Source organism: Malaclemys terrapin, chromosome 2 (genome assembly GCF_027887155.1).
Source record: "Malaclemys terrapin pileata isolate rMalTer1 chromosome 2, rMalTer1.hap1, whole genome shotgun sequence".
Taxonomy (NCBI): Eukaryota; Metazoa; Chordata; order Testudines; family Emydidae; genus Malaclemys; species Malaclemys terrapin.
The window spans coordinates 224,311,807-224,338,504 of NC_071506.1; the positions used below are offsets into that span (position 1 = coordinate 224,311,807).

General features: G+C 43.7%; 1 protein-coding gene across 1 annotated transcript in view; it reads left to right on the plus strand.

The window, feature by feature from the left end:
* JAZF1 (JAZF zinc finger 1) overlaps positions 1-26,698 on the plus strand; it is a 269,372-nt gene that overhangs the window by 239,192 nt on the left and 3,482 nt on the right. Inside the window, exon 4 of the mRNA XM_054018230.1 lies at positions 12,222-12,391. Coding sequence (XP_053874205.1) covers positions 12,222-12,391 — 170 coding nt within the window. The remainder of the gene's footprint in view (positions 1-12,221; positions 12,392-26,698) is intronic.

Consider the following 26,698-nt stretch of genomic DNA (forward strand, 5'->3'; position numbering starts at 1 on the left):
CTATTAGTGCTCTAGCTCAAGCCCTGCTAGCGTGAGTCTCTCTACCTGGGCTCCCAGTGGCAGTGTCAGCATACCCAGTATGCCCAGAAGTGGAACTTCAGCCACTTGTTTTTAAAAATCTTCATTTATTTGGTGTGGTGTTTAGGTATAATTAATTATAATACCTTATGTTAAATTTGTAGATGTTCTCCTGTAGAATAATTTGTAAAAGTAATGAAAACCTATTAATATGAGACCTAACTTCAGAGCTCTGCTATTAAATCTTTGCTGAGAAGTAGGCAGAGAATGCCACATTTTTTGTATATGAACTATGGGGTGTGCAGACTAGCAGTGTGAATTAACAAAGTTCTACTGTAATTTGAAAAACATTTAAAAATATGTTCAAGGAATCGTCTCATTAGTCGTTCAGATTGACGGAAGCTCTAACTTCCCTAATTGTCTATTGAGAGCAAATTAACCCAGCAGCTACAAAACCTATAATGTGTGCCACATTTTTTATGAAAATTAGATGTAGACTTGCCCAGGTGTAAATAGCAGAGTGGTGTGTTAGTTCATAATATAAAGAGAAAAAATCCTGTTCTCCAGCATTGTCTGCACTTGTTTCACACCTAAGTCTCCTGTTTATTTGCATTAGATGTTTAATGTATAGAAAATAAGAATATAAAGATCTGGAATGAAATCCTGGCCCCAATGAAGTCAGTGCCAAAACTCCGAGTGACTTCTGTGGGGGCAGGATTTCACCTTCTGCCATGTGGATGATGGTAGAGAACTTGGCCTACCGCTACTGAAGCTAAAGGGGCTCCATGAGGGTGCAGATCCAAATGTGGGATTGGAGCCTAGATTAGTACCATGTGTTAATTATTAATACTGTATATAGTTCCTATGCCTTTGCACAGCACCTAGCACTCTGAGACCTCTCTCTTGATTGGGGCCTATGTATGCTCCAATAATAGAAATAATTAATAGGATTTTTGAGTGGTCATTTGTAAAATTATGGAGAACTTCTGACCTGCGTATTAATTAGCTATGATACAGTCAGTGCTTCTAAGCAATTGCATTGCTAGCATGTGAACATTTAGATATCTTACATGCCAGGAGCATTTGTGTTTAATTGTGCAATGCATCTTCTGGTAACAAAACCAAAGAAAACACTCCTATCACATCACCAAAACTAAACAAAACCCTTACACTGTAAGATCTGCAGAGTAAGGACTGTTTCGTACTATAGGTATGTATAGCCCCTTAACCATGGTTGAGGCCCCTAAGCCTCTACTGTAGTACAAGTAATAACTATATTAGACTCAGAAACTAGTGTTAGAAAATATCTATAAAGCCCTGCAAGAATGTTCCTCTTATTGCGATTTCAAACAGCAGTAGATCAAAGCACACTCCAGAACCCGTAAGGCATGGTAGCAGGGTCCACTCAACCCAATAGGGGTGCTGCAGATTTACACCCCTGCTTGCTGCATACTAACTCTCTGTTTAGCTAAGTCCTTAGTCTACTACTTCTACCTTTGCACAAAAAGCTGGTTTAGCCATTTCTAGGACTTTTATATTTAAAAATGCATATACTGATGCCATCAAGAAAGCTGCGCTGACAGCAGTATTTCCACATGAGATTCATGATATCAACAAAGTAAAGAAATGTAGATCTAGTCTCATAATCACACCATAGGATTAAGTTAAAACCTTAACATTATGTTGTAGGTTTGTTGGCACATATGAGCCTCCTGATTAGCAAAAACAAGGATGATAAAAGCATGGAATCTGACTCATTAATCAGTAAATAGATTAGCAAGAATAATTGGTACAAAGTAGTTTGGTTGAAGAAAAATGACCTTCTAGATTATCTTGATGAGTTTATAAAAACTGGAAGGGGGGGCAGATTCTTTAAAAGCAAACGAAGGGTTATGTAAAGTATATTTTGCATCCAGGTCTTCAAAAATCCAGGAGTACTCACCCCAAGAAACTAGGCAGTGTTTCTACTACCACCCTCCCTCAAGTTTTCTGCGGTGCACATGCTTTAAATTCTATTGGAGGCTACAGAGGACATCTGCCAGTGTGAAGCTGCTGAATCAGTTTACTCTTGGGCCACCCTGGCTATGTCCTCTTCCCAGCTGGGCTGCGCACTGGCTCCTTCCCCAGTGGACTTTCTGCCACCGAGCCCTTAGGATTCAAATCACTTTAATCCTGGCCCTGAGAGTTAAAGGCCCCAACTTTAAGCATGTAGGACTATTTACATGCTCAAAGTTATGTACATACTTAAGTTCTTTGCTGGATTGGGCCTAACTGAGCTAGAAGACTTTATGCAGGTTGGTACGTATTATTTAGATCCCTCTAATAAATGCAACACACATAGCAGTTGGTATAGGTAAATACTGTTCACTGTACATTAGAAGTTTTATTTTATGGCCTGTCCTATAAGTGGCTGAATGGCTTTTGTACAGCTGTAAAGCCTGTTTAACCTGATGCTATAAAACATGTCTTGAATGTATTTTCATAGCTTCATAAACTGTAGTTCATTTAGGTAGGTACTTTTTATTGTAATTCTTTATCTTAAACATGAATCTGTTTCCTGATATTGTTCCTTTAAAAGAAAAAAAAAAAAGACCCTGTGTCTTTGTTATGTGCATCAGGAGAGTCCTTACATACAGTAATGGTGCTCTGAACTTGTGTTTTTAACAAAAGAACTCAGGCTCAACAAGCAGAGTGCCAAAACAGCATTAATTATGAATTTTCTTCATTGTGGTTGTTTGGAACAGACGTTCACTTTTTTTCCTCCACTCCTGTTTTTAATTCTTTCTTGAGTGTTTTGAGAAATATCTTTAAACATTCGCCAGAGGTCAATTAACATCCCGTGACTGAAGGTGGAAAATAGCCTACTTTGTTTTTCCTCGGCCACATACCTGCTCTTGCTGTACGTGAAGAAGAAAGGGTTCAAGCTGGAACGGGTTTTATTACTGTTAAGTTAATTTGCAGGATAAGCTTTTAGTGGGAGGGGTCTGTTCACTTTTATTTATTTATTTACTTTTTATATTCATTATTTTAAAAATTGCACTGTAAAGCATTGCAGTTTAATTACAGGAAGCGACTGCTCCTTTTGAGGAGGCAGCGGCAAGTGCTTAATACAGTCCCTTTTTTTTGTTTACATGAAGTTGTAGAAATCCTATTTTAAGAATATGTTTAAAGCAGAGATTGTGTTACTCAGTTTATCATGTTTTTCCTGTACTGTGTATAAACAGAAGGTTGTACATTATTGAAAGGCCTTTTTTGTGGAAAACAGGATTGAAAAAAAAAGTTTATATAAGAATGCAAAATAACTTCCAGAGACTATTGGCGCAGGGTGACCATAAAACCTCAACAGCACATTGTGAAGTAACATTATATCAATTTGCTTTAGCACCTCTACAACATTTTGACTGCATTTTCAGAACACAAGTCATACTCTACAAAACACATGGCATGGTATCAGTTGACTGTTTTTTTTCCAGAATCAGTTCTTTACATGCATGTTTTTGTGATTAGTTGCTATTTTACAATTAGTTTCAGCTGAAGAAATATTGCCTATTATTGTGTACACACCTCAGATTCAGTAACAACAAAAAATACTAGCTGTAACATAATTGGAATTTCTCTTGTCTGTATAAGTATGCACATTTTTGTACTTGAATATAATTTCTGGATTATAAAAATCCAGATGTATTCTGTGCATCTGAGTTTTAAACTAGATTGTTTAGGTTTATTAATAAGGTTTTGCTGTTGGACTGTAACTATTCTGGTGGTGGTGCACAAGACAGGATAAAATCCAGATCTCTTCTGTATCGATATTGGCTCTGCAGAGGTATCAGGTGTAAAAAAAACATATATTTTTAACTATTGTCACACAAGTAAGCTGATATGATTTAGTCATGAGCGGATCTAACATGTAAGAAGGTCTCATTTTTACAGCCATTTATCTGATGCTAGCTGCATTTCAGATTTTTAAAAATATGGATTATGTTCCGTTTTTACAGTTGCCGTCTTTTCTTTATCATAAATATCCTTGCCATGTCTCAAAGATTTTAAGATGAGTCTATTCGTAGATTTGCTTAGTTAGTAAATGCCCTGTGCCCAACGATGGTATAATCAGTCCCATGTTAGGATTAGACACAAAGCCCCGATCCAGCAATGCCCTTAAGCACATATTTAACTTTAATATGGATTGGGGCCTTATGTACTGTAGTAATATGTGACTTTGGTGGGCTGATCACATGCTTAAACACTTGGCTGGTTCATGGCGTAAGTTACTAAAGTAACAGATACCTTGAAGTATATAAATAATACTTGAAGCAGATAAGTAGAAAAGAATGAGACCTACACACCTACTGCTGACCATGGCACTGCAGTGTTGATGCAGCATCTCAGGTGCTATGCTTCAAAGTAGGTATAAACTTGTGTCCCTTCACACAGCCTTGTGGCAGTCCAGGTGAAAGTCAGAGACCCCTTAACATCTTTCAGAAAAGGTAAGGGCGTTCAGTGTGGCCTTGCCAATAATGGCAGCAATGTCCTTGACCTAATGCGATTGCTCAGTTAAAAATAGCTGTGAAGTTTGCCATCAGAATCACTTCATCCAACTTCTTTTTTTCAAGTGCTTTTAAATGCCTGGAGTATGAAAAATTGTATTTAAAAAAATACACATTCTGTGTGTTTGAATCCCTCTATCTATGGTTACGTAAGGTGTGTTTTAAAAACACTCTCAATATGCGTTCACCAGTGAGGCCTTGAATTCAGGGAGAGCCAGCAGGAGGATAGTTCCTCTTGTTAAAAATCATTAAGTAGTTCATTAGATAGTTCTGTATAAGGAGAGGAGAGAAAGAAAAGATAGTTTCCCCCTGACAAACTTTTCAGGCCAAATCCTGCTCCTGCAAGGGAAAGCAGGATGCTGCTAGCCAAGTCCACTACTACAAGGTTTCTGTTGTACTGCTGACTTCAGAATATGAATTAGTAGGCAAGGGGTTGGAGCCAGCAGACCACACAACAATTGAGACAGGCTGCTCAGAGGACTGGTATTAGGATACAGAGCATCTCCTCTAGCTCAGTGATTTAAATCCAGATCCAACTCAGTAATTAATCATTGTAAGTTGTTGCCATTTTGACAGCTGTTTGGTGACCTACATATAATGATCTGATTGCCTCGGCCCTGTTACCAGCAGACAGGTGCCCATCTGACAAACAACAACAGTGCCGATTGGCAGCTTTGGCAGCAATCTCAGCAGAGATGCCAAGGATTCAGTGGCCATGAAGAATGAACTAATATCCAATCCCCTGAAAGGTGCGATTGAGGGTATGTCTACATGAGCACTGGATGTGTAATTTCCAGCTTGGGTAGACATAATAGAAACAGAAGTGCAGCTGTCAGTGGGAGGTGGGAAGGGCTAGATTTGCACTAAGATTTCAGATGTGATCACACACAGAGTGGCTAAGCCATCCCATTGCTTGTGCCGCGTGGCTACACTTCTATTTTTAGTGCACTAGCTCGATCAAGACAAGCACAGTTATGTCTACCAAAGCTGGACATTGAAGCTCCAGCCCCATTGTAGGCTCGCCCTGAGCCACATTGATGGCGAAGCAAGAGAATACTTGCCCTGCGTGTGCTGTGTCTGTTCTCTGGAGAAAAAAGTCAGTCTTCATAGATATCAGTCTAGTACCTCAGATGCGTGTTTAATCCACATCCAAAAATCCCACCCGAACTCTAAAGGAGATGGGGAAAAAAGTGTGTGTGTGAGCGGGAGAGAGAGGGAGACTTGCCAGTGTTCTGTGAAACAATTCTGTGGTGGTGGGTTTTGGGGGTTTTTTTGCACGGGGGGAGTTGAGGGTTTCCCCCCCCAGGTACATAGTGCGTCTACAGCATGTCACTAGGGTTACACAGATGAAAAATATTTAAAACATACAAAAACACATCTAAATCGGCATGTCACACACACACACCCTAGCCCCCATTCCAATACGCAGCCCTCTCAACCCAGCAGAAAACCCAGAGTCTAAAATTCAGCCTTGGTGCAGAGGGCCAGTGTATGGCTCTCTCTACACAAATGAAAGTGCAGCTCCACTCTAAAAATATGACTTTTTTTAAGGCATCTTCTCAGTTAACACTATTGGTCCCTTTGTCAGATCAGTGTAATCGCTGCTGACCTCAGTGACTACAATAAGATTACCAGGCTTTTTCTCCTGTTATCACTGCAGGAGCCAAAAGGAAATCTGCTGTCATCTGTTCTACCTGCTGACAAATGTAGGATGAAAGAAGCACATTGCTCTGGCATCCCAATTGTTGCTCTGGTTATCCACAGAATATTGGTCAGATTTAAAGTCCCTAGGCCCTTATTTGGGTCCAGTTCAGCTCTGCTCAATCAGGACCTGAAGGAGTTGGTGAGGGCAAAGGCATCTTAAAGCCACGTGTATGTGCTCCCAATCCCAGGGGCTGAGTCACAATAGGGATTGTGAGAGCACAAGGTACTCTAGTCACATTCTTCTCCTGCTCTGGTATCTCTCTTATACTGGGATGCCCCAAGAAGGGGTGATACAGAGCTGGCTTAGCCAGCTTTCTGCTACCAGAGGCTTTCACAGCAGCTAGGACCCTGGTATTGGGAGCATATTTCACCCCCCAATGGCCCCAGCACTGATTTCCTGTGCTAAGTGCAGATGAAGAGTATTTCACTGTGAATGACTTCATAGGCATTTCAGTGTTATCAATGAGTATCTTCTGTGGAAATGTATTTTCCTTGCTGCTTGTGAGAGAGAGAAATTTCAACAAATCAATAAATATATTAGCATTAGATCAAAATTCACAGTATACTAAAAATAGTTCGCAGGCTTTTATTTCGAGGAAGCTGTCAAAGTATGTAGGAAAACAGGTTTCTTAAAATAAGAAGTACTCTCATAAAACTATTTTTTATGAAACACAAACTGCAAGTCCCACACAGGACAAAGTGTGAAACTGAGGTTTTATGGGAGAACATTGGAACTTGCATGAACTTTCAGTGACACTAAAAGCATTATGTCCAACCGCAGTAAATTAAGTTACTCTTAAACTACATTGTTATATACTGTGTACAGAGACAACAGTTATATTTTTGGAGGGGAGGGAACAGAAGGGGAAGTACAGCATTAATACTCTTGATTATACTGTAGAAATGAATTGTTTCTTATAATGATTATTCCAGCCTTTTTGTGTTTGTAGTTCATTTTTCTTGGCAAATACTGAAGTCTTTAGATATGAATGGGAGGCCAAACTGTACCAGTTGGATCATCACAAGTGATGTGCAACAGCTGGAAACTGCTTACTTAGGGTATATCTACACTGCAATTAAAGGCGTTCCTGAAGATTAGCTTTAATCTAACTAGCCTGGCTAAACATAGCAGTGAAGATGCGGCAGCATGGATTTCAGGCTGTACAAGTCTGTGCAAGGACCCTGAATAGATACTCCCATTGCTAGCCCACACTGAAGCCGACACCAACACATCTTCACTGCTATCTTTTTTTGTGTGTTACCTACATTAGCTTTAATCTAGCTATGCCTACCCAAGCTGCAATCACATCTTCAATTACAGTGCAGACATACTGTTTTACTCAAACAGCTGAGAAAAAGAAATAATAAATCACACACATGGAGGGGCAGATTTTGGTCTAAGTTACAGCAATGTAAATACACAGTAAATTCCACAAAAGTAAATTGTTTTTCCAGATTTACAGCAGTGGATCTGAGAAACTGGCCTGCAATATTGACTACATGATGATTTAGTCCCTGTGACGTGATCAATATCTCCCTCCTAAGCAATGCAAGTTATGGATTCAATCGATTGGAAAAAGGAGAAATGTTATTCTTTTCATAAAGAATTCAGACAGTGGCTTGGGGCCCAGTCCTGCTTCCACTGAAGTGAATAGCAACACGCCTGTGACCTTAATAAGAGGAGAATCAGGCCCTTATGGTATTCTACCTCTTTTTATCATGCTGCAAAGACATTTTAGCACACAGGCAATAATCATAGATCGTCTCTTTTCACATATGTGTTTTATTTCAACAAATCAAAATATTTTGTTTCTGTTTCTGTTTTTAACTTTTTTTTATTGTAAATGTCAGAAATGAAGTAATTTGTCAGCATATTTTACAGTATTTTGTGGCCCAGTATAATTTTTTTCCATCCTAGTAACTGGCATTTTAATTAGTTGGAGCTTTCTGAGGGCATAAAGTGCCATTTATAATTAGTTTCAATGAAAGGGGGACTTGTGTTGTCAATGAAAAATGGCTTGGTGAGTGGATCACATGTATTCTATGGCATGATGAGGATGGTTTGTCTATATTATATTCATTCGTACACCTGGCTGAGACAAGGCAATCTGGGGTCCTAAACACAGCATAGCATGAGGCCTTCATGCTTCCTTCCCTCCACTGTGATCCCACCCTCTGCTTGGTGTTCCCTCAGAGAGGCAGCGGCCTGGAGCCACTTTCTTACTCCCCAGACAGTCTCACAGCATAGGAGAGAGAGTTCAGTAGAAGGAATAACTAGTTTAAAATAAACCAAAAAGATCTATTCTATTACTGGCTCACTTATTGTGGGAAGCACGGAGGAGGTTAATCTATGGAGAGAATTGAATGAAGAGAAGGGAAGTGGCTTTGTGGGCCAGAATTGTGAAAACATTGCATGCAAAAGGTGAGGCATAAGAGATGGCATGGAACGAACTGGAGGAGAAACAGATGAATAGATTTTTGAAGTCTATTCCTAATATTTTAGTTTGGGGGTACTGATCTCTGGAATGATTGATCAGCCTTCCCATCTAAGCAGTAGGAGAAATGGTAAGCCCACTAACAATTTTGCTAGGGCCCTTTTAGGGGCAGCATGCCCTAACAGAACATTCAGTTTTCTGTGTGCAAGGCAACATACTAACCCCGAAGGGCTAACTAAGTCGCTGAGCCCTTTTAAATAGGCCTTTGATGTCTGAATCAGACAAGTGTAACAATCTGTGGTCCGACTGAGGGCAAATATTTATGTGCTGATTTCCCCCTCCCCCCATTTTTTTTTATATTATTGTAAAATACCAGCGGAGATCAAAATCTATATCTTGATCAACATGCACTGTTGTGTGCGTCCCCTTCAGCCCACTGCTGGCAAACCGCCCAAAAGGAGCAAGCAGGAGCCGGTGGATCAAATTGCATTTGGTACACCTGATGCGGTAACGGAGTGCAGTGGAATCCTGGCCGGCGTGGGAAAGACTGCACAAAGCTGGGATTCTTAAGACTCAAACTACTTCATCTAAGGCCTGTTTATTGTGGCAAAGCCAACCTATATGTTTAAAAAAACCCGATTCATTTTCACACAATTGGCAAAGCTGACACGGCACCTCTTGGGCTGCTGCTCTTAGATGCTGACAAGTGAGGAAATGAAATTCAGAGGGGGAAACGGTTAAAATACTAACTACGCGGATGTTATTTTTCTAAGGCAACTGAAACCACATTCATTATTTAAAGGATACATTTTTATTGCTAGAAATATTTTTATATATTTCATTTAGACTAGAATCTGCTTAAATAGATTGTTTTTTTTTTTATTCAGTTTCATGGGATTAGAATCACAATGGACCCTGAGGCTCCAACTCAAAGTAAAATAATATGTCTGTAAAATATTTCATATTGATAGCAACACACTTGAATTATTATATTTACCTGCCAGTTCATCTGTGGAATAGTACTGCTAACTTTCAAACTCCCTAGACTTAAGACTTGGTTTAAAACAAAATTTCCTTCTTTGACGGGTAACCAGCCTAGTGGATGGGGAGAACCAGTAAACATAATATATCTTGACTTTAGTATGGCCTATGATACAGTCCTACATAACATCCTCACAAGGAAATTAGGGAACTAGATGAAATTACTATAAGATGGGTGCACAACTAGCTGAAGAACCATTCTCAGGGAGTGATTATCAATGGTTTGCTGTCAGACTGGGAGGGCATGTCAAGTGGGCTCCAGTAGTGTCTGTCCTGCAGCTGGTACTAATCAATATTTGCATTAACAACTTGGATGATGGAGTAAAGAGAACACTTGTAAAATTTGAGGATGACACTAACCTGGGAGGGGCTGTAAGCACTTTGGAGGACAGAATTAGAATTCAAAATGACCTGATAAATTGGAGAATTGGTCTGAAATCAGTAAGTTGAGATTCAGTAAAGAAGAAATGCAGAGTATTGCACATAGGAAGGAAAAATCAAATTCATAGATACAAAATGGGGACTAACTGGGCTAGGCAGTGGTGCTGAAGAAAAGGATCTGGGGATTATAGTGGATCACAAATTTAATATGAGCCAACAATTTGATGCTGTTACAAAAAAAAGGCATGTGCCATTCTGGGCTGTATTAACAGGGCTATTGTATGTAAGACATGGGAGGTAATTGTTCCACTCTACTCAGCACTGAAGTATTGTGTTCAGTTTTGGTCTTGTTTTGGCAAGGGAGATTTAAGTTGGAAGTTTTTCTTAATACCAATTGTAAGGATAGTTAAGGACTGGCACAGGTTACCCAGGGAGGTTGTGGAATTCCCTTCCCTGGAAGTTTTTAAAACCAGGTTAGACAAACAGCTGTCAAGGATGGTCTGGGTATACTTACTCCTTCCTCAATGTGGGGGAATGGACTAGGTGACCTCGAAGTCCCTATTTGCCCTACATTTCTGTGACTGATATGGGAGGTGGGAGACGTGTTTTCAAATCTCTGCTCTGCCTGATTTGGAGCGGGGACTTGAACCCACATCTCAGGCAATCTGTCTCCCCTCATCTGCACTCCACCCTGTAAGAATGAAAACCATAGGAAAAAAAGTAGTACAGCCTGACATATGTGACCTAATGTAAAATATCTGATTATTGCTCCACATCATAAGTACTTTACAGCTCCCAGCTGACATACATATTTACTCATGAGTAAAGAGTTATTGATTATGAGAGTGAGGGCAGGGAAAATGAGAGATCAAGAAGGGATAGATAATTTCATAGAGTACAGGGCATATTTAATTTCACATGTAATAAAAAGTGAAGACTCTATTACATGCTGAAACGTGGGTTTTCTTTGTGAAGTTTATTTCCTTACAGCTTCTTCAGAATCTGATTGATCCGGAGTCCATCTGCAGTGTTGCCTCAGAATAAAGAGCTGCTTACAGACACGTATGCAAAGTGCATAATGAGGGAAGCAACCGAAACAGTTGTATAAAACTCATAAGGCTTAGTCTGGAACTGCTGAAATTATTCCAACAGTTGGAGCTAAATCATCCCCTCTTGCCAGGGCAGGGACAAAAATCACGGGTGGGAGCAAGATCAGAGGGGAGTTGCCATTTCCCACAGCACCTCGTGCAAGCTGCACAGTCCGTACAAGTCTCTCCAGAAGAAGTTCCCTCCTCCTCTCTCTCTCTGGGTATATTTGCTGCTTTTATCAGCTGAGACTCTCCTTTTTTTATTGTACTTATCATTATTGTTGAAATTCTGCCTTTCCACTTTCCTTGTTTTGCATTTAATTTCTTCTTCAGACTTTTTTATTGAGTTATTGCAATTTAAAAAAAAAATTAAAAACCTCAGTACCAGGTGCTCAAACGACTGCTGTAGCATATCTGGAACAGAATGGGGTCAAAGCAGCCATTTATCCCTAAACCTGAGGGAATGAATTTCGCAACTATAATTGCTACACTATAATTCTTATTAATGTTGTGCTATAATTCCATTTAATTCCAAAGGGCTAGTAAATGCATTAGGACTTGTCAATGTATTATTTTACACTGTTTATGATCTGTCAAATTATGCTCTTCGGTATTGTATCGTGTAAAGGAAAAGCCCTAAAAAATACCAGGTTGGAGAAAATTATCTGTTTTCTAGGTGGGGTTTGGAAGAGAGAGGGACTCTTTTATTAGAAAAGTAGTGAAGATGAGTTTGTAGTCAATCCCTTGTTGAACCTTTAATGCCACTGTGGTTGATTGTTCATGAAAATAAATTATCAGCTATCTTGTAGCTACTTAAGAAAGGTACTGTGACTGTTTTTATGAAGTAGTAGCTATAGCCAGGACATTTTATGTGATTAAAAGTACCTGTCTTCCTGCATTGTAAGTAAGAAGGGTGTAGGCGAGTTATAAGGCACTGGGAACAATGAAATAAAAATGAATTGTGTTGCAATGATTTCACTTTATTCTTGTGAAATACCCTGGTTTCTTAGGTAGCGAATATGATGAGGAAGAAGTAGACTATGAAGAATCAGACAGTGATGAGTCCTGGACCACAGAAAGCGCCATCAGCTCGGAAGCTATCCTCAGTTCAATGTGTATGAATGGAGGGGATGAGAAGCCTTTTGCCTGTCCTGTTCCTGGATGTAAAAAAAGATACAAGGTGAGTTATAACAGAGACTTGGTTTATTCCTGTTTCGTTGCAGTAGGGGAGAGAGTCTGGGAAAGCAGATCAAATCTTTCTGTTTTATTAGACCTTTAGCTTTTATTTTTACAAGACTTCAACAGATTCTCATATAGCTGCACAATGTTCTTTTCAGACTGATTTTCCTCTCAAATACTTTCAAATCATATACAGCATATGTTGCATCTATATCTACTGATCAAGAGAGATTGTTAAAAGGAACGATTAAAGCAATTGGGTCACATAATTAGCAAGCCTTATTCCAAGAAATTATCTGCTGAAATGGAAAGATGATGCCAACATTCATCTGTTGAATGGAATCACGCACATTACATATAGAACTTGTCCATACCAATGCTAGAATGGGTCCTCTTTATATAACCATTACAGATTTTGTGCTATCCTGTACTGAAAGTATGCCAGCGATGCCTCTGCTGATACAGGTGATGTGCAAAAGGTAGCATTTAATTTTAAAAAGCCAAAGGCCACCTCAGGGAAGACTGAGCAGTAACCCCATAGAAAACTTATGAAAACATTTGTATAGGGTAAATTCTGACCCGGATCCTGAAAACGGATCTGTATGAGCAGAATCTTGTCCTGGTCCAGAATCCCTCTGACTTCTCATGGGCATGTCAATCTGTATGGATTTGATTGCAGGATTGGGGGCTTCTGTTTGAATACCATATATTCTGGGAAAACTTGTCTTTCTTTTTTTGTTGGTTCGTTGTATCTTATGAGGAACCTTTGCATAAAAGTCTGTTAATCAGCTTCTGCTTATGTTCTCCTTGCGACATCACAGTTGTCTAGCATGCATATCTCTCTGATATTATAGGCAAAGCAATATTATTTCACATGAATTAGAGCAGGAGCAGATGGATTCATTTTTATGCAAACGTCCCTAAGCAATAAAAATGTGGGGATATGTGACTGGATTCTCTCTCTCAAGTAAATGTTTTTCGAAGTTCTCCATGAAGCATTAGAGAATGTTTTAAAATCCAACAGGCTCAAAGGACCCCAACCTACAGTGTATACACCAGCAAAACTGCCACTGAAGATAAGGCTTTTTTAACAACTGCATAGTAAAGTCCTAAAATGGAATACAAAACTGAAATATGAAAGAGAGAAAATGCAGGAAGACTAGTAACATTTGAAGGTCTATAAATCCTGACAATAGCAAATATACTGTGCATAAAAATGTGCAGTAGTTGAAAATGTGTGCCTTTTATTGATTCTGCAGCTATTCTGAATCACTTACAGCCCCTTTAACTCAGTAATACTTGTCACAAAATGTATGTGCATGTACGTGGAGATCAGTCACAAGTGGAAATACTGTGCAAAAGTGTGTACACTTTCTATAGCAATGTGTTAGTCCTCTATATGGAGATTAGTTTGAATTGTGAATTACATAATAATTGTTCTACTTTTCAGGAAAATCTCAGCATAACCTCTTGGGGTGATGGGGGGGAAATATATTTTGGGGCTATTTGGAAGTGTCAATGAGTAGATGTGGTCACATTATGCAAGATTATCACATTTTCTTTATGGCAGAAGGTATGTAAGGGGAAGAGTGTAGAATAAAAGGTAAATGCTTAGCTCAGGAAGCAAACAAGCCATGGCAGTTGTTAGGAGTTACTTTCCCAAGAGGGCATCTGTGCATTGCGGAAAACATTTATTTAGTGGAAAAAGCTAGAAGAAGAACCCTGTAATTTGCTATATCCTGTCTGTTCTCTGTTTGACTGCCAGCTCCTCTGTCTTTTTACTGCCAAATAAGCAAGCTGTTCCTGCCTGCTTCTGCTATCTCGCTGCCTTCATCTCAAATGCATGAGGACTGTCTACGGGATGTCTTGTGCACCATTAATGGTAGAACAGTCAGACAGGGAACAAATTAATGACCCATAGAGAGGCTGACAAACCGAGAAAGCAGCAAATAAAAAGTACCATAGTTTTGGGAAAATACGTATCCCTGTTAAGCCCAGATGGGTAAGGACATTTCCTTTAGCTGTCTCACTTCCAGTTAGTTGCTTCTGTTTCCTCATTTCTCCTCTTAGTCTAATTTATTTTCTGTGTTTATCTTTGTTTCCTCTTCCCTTTGTTTTGTGTCAACTGCATGTCATGTTTCCTCTTGATCTTCCGTCTGTTTAAGCCCCACTCAGAAGAAATATTTGCTGAGTTTAGGTAGGAGTCCTGATATCAAAGGATCATGCACTGGAACTTCCTGCTGGGTGCTGGGTAATAACATTGATGGCTGTAAAACAGGACCATGGCTACAAACAGGAATATTGATGCACACATACAGTAATTATCAGAATCACCTGACATCTGAAAAGGTCGAAATTACTTCTGGGTGGGGGAGGGCGGATGAATGAACACAGCTTCCTTTTGTCCAGCATTTAGATTATGTGTTTTTATATGATGATGATGATGATGATGATTTATTATTATTTGTATTGTGAGAGTGCCTGGAGGTCCCAGTCAGGGTCTGGCCTCCATTCTGCCTGGCATGGTACAACAGTAAAAGACTGGCTCTGCACCAACGAGTAATTAATGTAATTAAGACAGGATTCAGCAGTGAGTGTAAAAATATTCTGACGGAATGGGGGAGGGAGGATGATGGAAACTGTAATAAGAACTTGTTTTTACAAGGGCCAGATAAATATCAGAAGTCCCTATTGGCCATCTGCCTAGCTGTTATCTGGTGACAGTTTCCCGTAGGCATCACAGTAGAAGTGAGTCACAAACATTTAATTGCTGTTTTTCAGTCTTATTTTTTTTTAAAGATATAAAATTGTCTACCAATAAATTATAACAATAATATTAACAGAGGGTCCTGTGGCACCTTTAAGACTAACAGAAGTATTGGGAGCATAAGTTTTCGTGGGTAAGAACCTCACTTCTTGCATCTGAAGAAGTGAGGTTCTTACCCACGAAAGCTTATGCTCCCAATACTTCTGTTAGTCTTAAAGGTGCCACAGGACCCTCTGTTGCTTTTTACAGATTCAGACTAACACGGACTGATACTTAACAATAATATTGTTACTCTAGCCTCTATTTACTATAATCTGCCTTAGATTTTTCTTCTATTACAATTGTCAATTTTTTCTAAAATATGACCCTAAGCTTCCTTAAAAGGTTCTAAGTCTATATTTGGAAGGATTTTCAAAAGCATCTAAGTAACTCATTAGTGAGAGGTAGGTGAGGTAATATCTTTTATCAGAGAAAATTCTGTTGGTAAAAGACATAAGCTTTTGTGTAACTCATTGACTTCTAGAGGCTCTAGAGCAGGGGTGGGCAAACTTTTTGGCATGAGGGCCGCATCAGGTTTCCAAAATTGTATGGAGGGCTGGTTAGGGGAGGCTGTGCCTCCCCAAACAGCCAGGCGCAGCCCGGCCTCGCCCCTTGGCGCCCCCCCCACCCCCCGGAACTGCTGCCCCATCCAACCCCCCCGTTCCCTGTCCCCTGACAGTCCCCGGACCCCCTGCCGCCCCATCCAACCCCCCCTGTTCCCTGTCCCCTGACAGCCCCCGGACCCCCTGCCGCCCCATCCAACCCCCCCTGTTCCCTGTCCCCTGCCACCCCCCGGACTCCCTGCCACCCCATTCAACCCCCTCTCTCCTTCCTGACTGCTCCCCCAGACCCCTGCCCCCATTCAACCCCCCTGTTCCCTGCCCTTTGACCGCCCCAAGCCCTAGCCACACCCCCACCCCCTGGCCACCACCCTGAACTCCTCTGTCCAACTCCCCCTGCTCCCTGTCCCCTTACCGTGCTGCCTGGAGCACCAGTGGTTGGCAGTGCTACAGCCGCGCCACCCAGAGCAGCAGGACAGGAAGCCACACCGCCCGGCTGGAGCCAGTCACACCACCGCGCAGCACAGAGCACTCTGTGCTGCATGGTGGCGGCAGCAGCGGTAGCATGACCCAGCTCCAGCCAGGCGGTGCAGCTGTAGCACCACCAGCCACTGGTGCTCCGGGCAGTGCGGTAACGGGGCAGGGAGGGTTGGATTGAGGGATGGGGAGTTCCGGGTGGTGGTCAGGGGGGCGGGGATGTGGATGCTGGTTGGGGGGGAGGAAACGGGGTTGAATGGGGGCAGGGGTTCCAGGGGGCAGTCAGGAAGGAGGGGGAGTTGGATGGGGCGGCAGGGGGCAGTCAGGGGCAGGGGTTCCAGGGGCAGTCAGGGGACAAGGAAAAGGAGTGGCTGGATGGGGCAGGAGTCCCAGGGGCAGTCAGGGAGCAGGGGTCTGTGGATGGGGCAGGGGTCCCGGGGGGATTGGATGGGGCAGGAGTCCTGGGGGGCAGATAGGAGGTGGGGGCCAGGCCACAACCTCCTCCCCTAACCGGCCCTCCATACAATTTACGAAACCCAATGTGGCCCTCAGGCCAAAAAGTTTGCCCGCCACTGAGTTAGGGCATCATATGCATCCAGACCAAACTCAATTCACGTATCTCACCATTCAGATATTACAACCAAACAGATACACTCATTGACACAACAAATTCCCTTTCACTTCCAACATGTAGCCACCCACAATGCACACATCCAGTTCCTCTGCACAAGGCACAGTTCAACTCCAAGCTCATAGTTTTTCCATGTACAAATAACATATCATTGAGTTTCTCCAGTGCACATATATTTAGAGAGCGTACATCATCCCAGAAAGGGAATTGGATGTGGAAGTTACAGATCTGAGTGCATCTGCTTTACTGTGATGGCTGAATGGAAAGTTCAGGAGTTGAGGTTGGTCTAAATGTGAACATTGCCTTAACTGGTGATTTCTAAGGTTTTTGGTGACTGTGTTGTTAGGAAATGCACTTGAGCAACTTCAGCTACATTTTTTGAAGGCAGCGGTTTCCTGGTTTTTTTAGAATGTGTAAAAGTTCAGGGTATGATTGGGCAGAGGCACAGGGAAGCAGAGGGCAGCCAAAATCAGTAGTCAAGAAAACATGTAGTGATGGCTATAAGCATGGGGAAAACAAGACTAGTGGGGACTGCCGGTTGTGAATGGGGGCTTGGAAAGACTGGGGGCAGCAGTGTCTGGTGGGCTATGTAGGGTATTTAGTGGAGATGGTGTAGTGTGCAGCACAGTTTTGCAGATAGGGATTTAGTTAGAGGGTTGTTGGGTAGGGGGAAACTGGAGAACAGCAAATGTTTGGCAATCAAGAGTGCAGGGGAGCCTGTGGTAGCAGGAAGGGGGAGGATATGGTCTGTGTTGAATGGGTGGCATTGGAGTTCACAGAGGCAGCATAGAGTTGGGAAAGCGAGAGCCTATGGAGAGGTGGAATGAGCAGGGAGTTTGGGGCAGGGCAGATCACTCCGTAATAGGCAGGATGTCTCTTCTGCTGGTAGGATCTGTAATTAATTTGTTTTGGATCTTTCCCAGCTAAGAAATCCTTCCCCTGAGTGGTGAAGAAATCCTTCACCAACTGGGCTTTCCCTGCTCGTGGAGATCCCCTATTACAAAGAAACCCATCCCTCTAAGGAGCATTATTTCCTTGGGCCCTGTCTATAAAAGGGGATGGGAAGGGCTCAGTGAGCCTGATGGGCCTGGGCTCCCTGAGGCTGGGAAGCCCAGTGGTCTTTCTCTTGAAAATGCTGGCAACTGCCCAAATGGATTGGAAGGGATGGTGTCCCCTTCCAGCACCCTCAAAGAATGCAAAGATACCAGCCTCCCCAGAAGAGGATGGGGGAATGGCTGCTGGGCCTCCTCTCTCCTTCCCGTATCCCCCTCCCCAAAGCCTCCTAAGGGTGAGCCTTGGGGGATCCAAGACAGAGACATAAGTGGGAGTTGATTTAAGGGCAAAGGGGCATGGGAGTGGCTGGGCAGGCATGAGATAACAAGCAGTGAGTGAAAGGGGGCATGGAGAAAGAACAAGTCTGGTGGGGTAGATGGAAGAGTGAGAGGAGGAAGCAGGCCTGTGGCTTATGGAGTTTGTGAGAGGAAGTGAGCTGGAGTGGATGAGGATTGTGCAACAGAAGCAAGCCCAGTACCTGGGAGAAAGAGGCTTGTCCATGGGGCAGTTTTCTTGCCCTACTCAACTAAAGATGGCACCTAAAAGCAGCTACGTTTGGTCAGGTGCAAGCAACTCCTGCATTAATAACCTCACTGTGTGTAAGGTAAACACCACAGACTGTGCACAAATTAAAGTGAGTGTCCAAGCACTAAACAGAATAAAATGAAACCCCAAAACAACTACATTCATGTCCCTGTCTCGTGTCCTTGCACATTTGTACTATTCCCGTACGTGATCCCAAACTTTAATGCCTTAGCTAGTGGTAGCATCCTAGGGCATATGGTCCTGCCAAACCAATGCCACTGTAGCCACACAAATGCACCAATACCATTACTAGAACTCTTTGGTATCTCCTCCTGTTCTGGTCCTAGTTTCATTGTTCTTTCTTCTAGTTTAAGATTTCTGAATGTCTTTCTATGCTGCAGCCTTTTTCCTCAACTGCGTGTCTCATCATTAATCTAAGTATCTAGAGCAATAAAAGTGACAGATGGGTCTGGCAGCGTTGTTCTCTATACCTCAAAAATTTAACCCAAGACACACAACAAGGTGTTTATATTAGAGCAGTGGAAAAAATTAGGAAGAGTTGACTTGAAGTTCCAACAAAAGTTTTCTTTCAGTGCTTTTATGGAGAGATGTAGATCAAGTTTCATGTTGCATTGGTTTCTCATAGCCTGAACATTTTGCTATTTTTTCAAACCCTTCTCTAACCCAATTAATCTTAAAACACAAGCCAAGATGGAATTTCCTAGCACCTTCTGCCTGGAAAAAGGCTGTGCTGTCTTTTTCATCCGTCGAGGTGTGTGTATCTGATTTCTGCACATGAAGTGTTTCAGAATAACTCATTAAAGAATCCAATAACAAAGTTTCAAGTAAACCCGAAGTGAAACATTTGCCATAAATGATCATGTTATTGCCATGCAAACTGAGGGTATTTATGCTCTGTAGCTTTTACTGCACAGATGCCACCATTAACCGTACATTTTACTTCTAGTATAATTGTCAAATGACTATCTCTTGAGTTGAAGTTATAAAAAAGGGAAAACTTCTTGCACATTACTCTGGGCAAACTTTTCAAAAGTTTCTAAAGATAAACTTAGGTTGTTGGGTCAGTCCTCCATTGCCCCACCCCACCCCCACACCCTATAGCTGAAGATTAGCATTTCATCCCCGATACTTTGTTCTCAAGCTCCATCACATTTTCAAGCACAAATAGTTCATAGGCTTCATTTTATACTGAGTTGGAGACAGTTGCTTTAACAAAACAAAAAATATATATAGCTGAAGAGGCACAGTTCTGTGTGAAATAGGTCAGGAGAAACTTTCCATGTAGCGTAAGGTGAGATGGGGCATTGTAATGTAGTCTCCTCTACAGCCCACTTACCTTTTTTTTCCCTCTCTCTCTCTCTCTCTCCTTAATGCGGGCTCCACTGATCACTGATTCTCTAGTAAAGGTTGAAAGTTGTGTAATATTTCTACTGATATGAATTGCTTGAAATTGTGTCAGGGAAGATCAGCACAGGATTGGGAACAAAGATTTGTTACTCAGGAGCATAGAATACAACATATCCCAGTTTAGAATAGATACATCATTGATTGTTTGGAATCAGACTTTAGAAGGACATGTGCTGTGGGAGGTATTACCTTACGTGCATTTCCTGGTTTTCTGATGTTTTTGTTTTGTTATTTCCTGCTTCTGAGGTTTCAGTTTTTGGCTACCAACTTTCATGTTCTGTAAGAGTACAAAGGAACCACAACTCTTTAATGAAGCTTTGTTAGTGAATTGTCCAGCAGCAGCTGTAGAATGAAAGTCGTAATCAGAGGGCTTGATTTTCTGAACTTCCACACAGCATGAGCTCTGGGTAGGCATAGCTCATATTCCCATCTTAACAAAACCCTTCTTGTCCCTTATAACTATTAGAAGGCAGTGTTCAGCATAGTAAAAATTCCTGAATCTAAGCCTGGCTGACTATGCCCTTACGTTCAGGGTAGTAATTAGTGCATATTACTACCGAGTTCTCATCCTCTTAGTTTAGTAAACATAATACTAAGTGCAGCCAATCAAATCTACAAGCTTCAGAAAGGAGTTGAGTTCTAGGGCTGCGGCCTTGTCATAGTAATTGCTCTTTGAATGTCCATAAACCTTTCCTCTGGAAGAACAAGAAAAACACCATCCACTGGACAGTTCACAGCTGCTATAATGAAATCAATCTCAGACTCTCCTAGTTTATTCAAAGGCCCAGACCCTAGAAGAGGAAGCAGATAATATACTTGGGGCTTGTCTACATGGCTCAGTAAAGTGCATTAGAGGAGTGTGATTTATAGAGTGCTCTGACTGCCCTATGAAGACTCTGCGGGTGTTATGTAAAAGGCACCTACTTCAATATTAATACGAACTAGCTATCTTTCAGTTAGTGGCAGCAGGGTCCACATGGGGCATTTAATGCACTCTACAAGTCACACACTTCTAATGAACTTTCCTATGCCATGTAAACAAGCCTTGAGAGAAAGAGAGAGAGCATGCCTCAATTAGATGAGTCCTTAATTAATCATCCAACCCACTAAAGGCAGATATATAAAATGTCACAGCTTAGATAGACCACCACGGCCGGTCTCAGAATCTGCAAGAAGAATGTAAGATATTATTACCACATTAGGAAAGCAACAGAGGCTTTCAACCAGTCTTAGTACAAGGCTCTTGAGCTACCAGCTTCCTGATCCTGCAAGTGTAACTAAAAGATACTTAAGGATTTTCTCAGGCAAAGTTGACATCTTCCCTTAAAGGCAAACTATGCAGGAACTGTGATGGTAGCAATTCTAAGCATAGTAGTTCTTCTCTAAGACAGCTAGAGAACTGTGGTTTCAGTGGTAAATATCCACAAACATGGTTATTTATTTTTCAAGTGTGTTTTAAGGGTTGGGGGCTTAGAGAAATGGGGAGGTTTGTGGAATCATGTGAAAGTCCAACCTAAAGGTGACTGTTTCCTGTGTACTTAATTCTCTAGGTACAATACATGTACGGCAGTGGTTCTATTTACCATAGTGGGCAGCATATGCAGCTTTCTATGTGTTATGTGGGCCGAATCCACGCGCGCACACACACACACACACAATCTGTATGGGCCTGAGGATGTCACATGGGCTGCAGTTGTGTGCTGATTGGACAATGGGTTGAGAACCACTGATGTAAGGCAATCAAGCTTTCTTGCTGCCTCATGAAAAAAATTAAAAATCTTAAAATAAAAATAGGGCAAATGGTGATAGCTGCTTTGAGCCTTTTGAAGGAGTGTAGCTGAATACTACTGTGCTCGCTCTTTTTTGCTTGAATATGTTCCTTAGAGCTTGTCTAAAGCTACGTAGCGCATGGAAGGCTAGCACAACATAGACTTACCCCCCAGCTCATTGCACGCTAAATGTCCACATGGAACCTACTGCTACACACTAAAAGTTTCCCTGTGTTTTGACTCACCCTGCTTTGAAACAGGAGAATAAAGCGCACCACAGAATTTTTCATGCGTGGCAGCAGGGCCCACACAGGCAGGTGGTAGGCTACAAGCTAGCGTAAGGCAGATTTACACCCCAGCTTGCCGTGAACTGTTGGTAAGACAAGCCCTAAGTTAACTTACTGGTGTTTTTCCAATAGCATGAATGGACCATTGGAAAATCCCTATTCAAAGTGTCAGGAAGTAAAGAACATCTATTTTCCTTCAAGTGAGGGACCCTATATGTATTCCAAACGTAGGTGCACCATGCGCCGGAAGTTTTCAGCAGCAGCCTGTTGACCTGTACACACGCCGTATGTTGCCTCGTGCTCCAGGAAGGTTTTGAGGCCATGCGGGGCGATGCCTCCTCAGTTTCCTCATAGCGCTGTGTGGTTGGAGTCAGAATCTTCTCTTCCGCTTGCTCATAATCTCTACAAGAACTGGCCGTTGTATTTAGTTAGCTAGTTTGTTTTTTCTTCTTAGTTGTGTATAGTCTATAGTTAGTTAGTGTAGGTTACTTGCCCCGCTCGGGGGCTGCCCCAACTTTGTCGGGGGACTATGCTCTGCATTCTGGGATTTAAGAACTGTGCCTCATGCCCTCAATTCGTTTTCCATGAGAAATGAGCACTGCCGTTGCTTATACTACCTAGGAGAAGCTCATTGCCACACATTGCGACATCTGTAAGTCTTTTCCCCTGCAGACCCATGAGTCTCGTCTCCTGCGATTCAGGAAGTTCCTTATGGAAAAAGCTCTCCGGCCCCTTGTGGAGTCCAATCCTGGACTGGCAGAACCAGCAGTGCACCACCCTTCACCAGTGGTGAGCATCCTACCCACCGCCCAGATCTGACAAGGTCAAGCAGGAGAGTTGCAAGTGCTCTCAGCCATTGCAGCAAGTCTCTGTTACAAGCTTTGCCAGATCGGGCAAGACGTTGCATGTGGACTGCACCTGCCACCTCCTAAGCCTTCCCATGCACAGGGTAAAGCTAAAAAGGAGGCAACATAGGTAGCGTTGGCTGCCACACTAACCATACCACAAGACAGCCCTCCATGCTGTGCATCTCCACCGCAACATGAGTTCTCATGCTCTGCACCACATACACACCCCTGCTTCACCAGTCAGCGAGATGTGCCATGGACAGCTGGATGAGCCAAACGCTTGCTCCCCACAGTGCACTTCACCTGCCATATCCTCCCCTTGCCGCTGCTTTTGGCTTCGCAGCCCCCCCACCACCACGACCACCAACGGATGCACTTCTCTTCCTGGGCTGGAGACCACATCCCATGGTTGCGGGACCACCTTTATTGACAGCTGCCACCATTGGAGATCTCTCTGGACTCCAAAGCCTTTTCAACGAAGGAACCATCATTCTCCTCGATCCCCAGGCGTTGTTCGGACTCTCGGGCATGGCCACTGCACCAGGCAGGATATGCTCCGACCCCGCCGCATTGGTATGTGTACTCTTGGGGCCTGCAGTATCCCTAGGACTAGACCCCCTGAGCACACTGGCCAACATGGGACGCTTACCACCACCCATATCCATCTTCTCATGCCTTGCACCCTTCCATCTGGGCCCCTTCGCCAGAACCATCCAGCTCGGACCTGGAGGCAGAGACAGCAAGGGAGCCGATCCCGACAACAGCCTCCTGTCTGGACAGAGCACTGATTCCCCTGACCCTCTCTCCTCCTGATGACCACCACTAATACCAGGAGCTGCTGCAGAGGATGGCCCTGAATTTGGGCATCCCATGGGAAGTAGTCCAGGACCAACACCATCAGCTCCTAGACATTCTCCAGCCTAGGGGACAGTCCTGCATTGCATTTCCCATAAACAAAGCCCATCCTTCAAACTGCATGGGCGGTCTGGCACACACCAGTGTCCTGCACCCCCACAGCCATCCAAAGGGACTGATTTTTTTTCCCCTGACTCCTCCCCACTTTGCTGGTGGCACACGCAGCGATGGAACAGGCAAGGCAGCACTCACACACCTCCACTCCTCCAGATAGGGTAGCAACGCACCTAGAGCTCCTGGGATGCATAGTTTACTCCTCTGCAGCCCTGCAATTCTGCATATCAAACTACCAGGCTCTGCTAGCAAAGTATGATTTTAAAACTATGCCAAGCTAGTAGCGTTCTTGGAGCATCTCCTGCAGGACAAGCAACAGCGTTTCCAAGCCCTGGTTGAGGAAGGTCACTTGTCGGCCAAGGTTACCCTCTAAGCAGTGATGGATGCAGCAGACACATCCTCCCGCTCCCTGCCACAGGCATAGTGATGCAACAGGAGGCCTGACTGCAGTCCTCCGGCTTCCCAAGGGAGATCCACACCACCATCCAGTACCTCACCTTTGACGAGGACAAGTTGTTCTTGACAAAGACAGAGGAGTCCCTACACTCTCTAAAGGACTCACAAATGATTCTCCCATCTCCAGGAATTTACAGAAGCAACAGAAGTCACCCTACCAACCATGCCCCTATGCACCGTACCAGCCCATGTACACCCTGTATCAGGACCCCACCCGATGGCACCCCAGATCACAGCATCCACTACCATCAGCCTCTGTCACCTACTCTGCCATACCATGGGACCAATCTAAGGCCCAGTTTTGGCAAGCCCCCATCGTCACCGCCTCCAGCCCCCCTTACTGCCTTTGGGGCCCATCTTGCCCTATTTGCCCACCACTGGGGCAAGCTCACCATGGATCATTGGATATTGGAGGTTGTGAGATATGGCTATTCTATCGAGTTTCTTACCTTCCCCTCTTCCCGCCCAGTGCCTCCTGGAAGTCTCTCTCATCACAACCTCCTACAGTGTGAGGCAAACACCCTCCTAACGAAAGGTGCAATTGAACCCGTGCCTTCCCTCTTCATCGGTAAGGGTTTCTACTCCCTATACTTTTCTCATCCCAAAAAAGGGAGGAGGTCTCTGCTTTATCCTCGATCACTGCTTACTTAACAACTTCATCCGAAAGGCCATGTTCCATATAGTGACATTCGCATCAATCATCACCTCCTTTCCCCAGGGGGTATGGTTCACAGCCCTCAACATGAAGAACGCATACTTGCATAGTGATATCCATCCAGTCCACCACAAGTTCCTTTGCTTCCATGTGGGTGACAACCACTTCAGAGTTCTCCCCTTTGATATTGCCATGGCCCCATGAGTCTTCACAGCGGTGGTCGCAGCCCAACTACAATGCCTGGGGTATTCTGTGTGTGTTTCCTTACTTGGACGACTGGCTCTTGGTGGCGACAACCCTTGCCAAAACGACATCACAAATCCTCGCTGTCCACTCACTCCTCGTCGTATGCCCCTGCAGTGGTGTTGTTGGAGAGGAGCTGAATATGTTGGTTGTGGATAAGAGGCAGGAATGTGTGGTGGTTAAGCGGACTGCCTACAGCTCTAGGATATTGATGTGATGTGTGCCTTGCAATAAGTTCAAGCCCCTTGTGCGGCACAGCCATCTAGGTGGACTCCCCAACCAGCCAGGGAGGCATCCGTGGTAAGGGTGGTCATGGGGCCGGAGGTGGCAAGTGGGGTGCCTTGCAGCATCGGTCCACCACGAGAGGGAGGTGCAGACCAACCATGGGTCAGTGTCCAGATGGTTGATGTGGGGCCTGCAGACTGAAGGGGGCCAGAGTTGTAGACAGTGAATGTGGGTATGTGGCATCAGATGGGGTGCAGGCCACCATATGGCTGAGGAGACAGAGAAAGCGGCGCACTGTGGTGTGTGAGGTATGAGCATTACTTGGGCTGTCAGGGCAGCAAAATGGTCCACCAGGAGGAAGGCCCAAGCTGCCATCATATCTAAGCATGCCCTGATGTACCCCAGGCATTGTAGTTGGCCTGCAACCACCGCTCCTCCTGGTAGTCTTATTCTGGCCCAGATAGTTCTGGTTTCCAGTTCTGGTTACTCAGACTCTCTCCCACCCCCAATCGGTCTCCCCGATCTGCCAGACCTCCTCACCCAGGACCTGGGCAGAGTCCATCATCCCAGCCCAGACCTGCTTCAAATGATGGCCTGGTTTTTGAATGGGGATTGCATGTAGACAATGCCTGCTCCACCCATACTTATGCACAGCAGATGATCTTCCACTCTAGTGTGCTACACAACGAAATGGAAGTGTTTCACCTCCTGGGCACAACACCACCGTTTCTCTCAAGTACATCTCTCTCCCCATCATCCTAGACTACCTCTTAGAACTTAAGACCTCAGGCCTCTCCCTTAGCTGTCTGGTCCACCTGGTGGCTCTTAGTGCCTTGCTCCCATTTGTGGATGGCCACGTGGTGTTTACTTACCCTACCACCACCCAATTTCTGAAAGAGCTGATAAACAGCTTCCCTCTGGTCCTCAAACCTACCCCTCCTTGGAACTTCAATCTTGTGCTCTCTGCCCTCCCCAGAGCGCCCTTCGAGTCCCTGGTCACATGCTCTGTCTCACGCTTATCCATGAAGGTCTTCTTCCTTGTAGCCATCACCTCCACTCGGTGGGTCAGCAAACTGGTGGCCATGATGGCTGACCGCCCCCCACACCCCACACCCCACCCCCACCCGATATATGGTCTTCCATAAGGACACGGTCTCATTACGTCTTCACCCTAAGTTTCTCCTGAAAGTGGTCTCGGAGTTCTACCTCAACCAATCCATCCATCTCCTGGACTTCCACCCTAAATCTCACGCAACTCCCACAGACAAGAACCTGCAGTCCTTGGATGTCTGCTGCGCACTCACATTCTACCTAGACAGGGCCACTCCTCTCCATGTCTCTTCGTTGCCATTATGGAGAGGTCCAGGGGCCAAGCC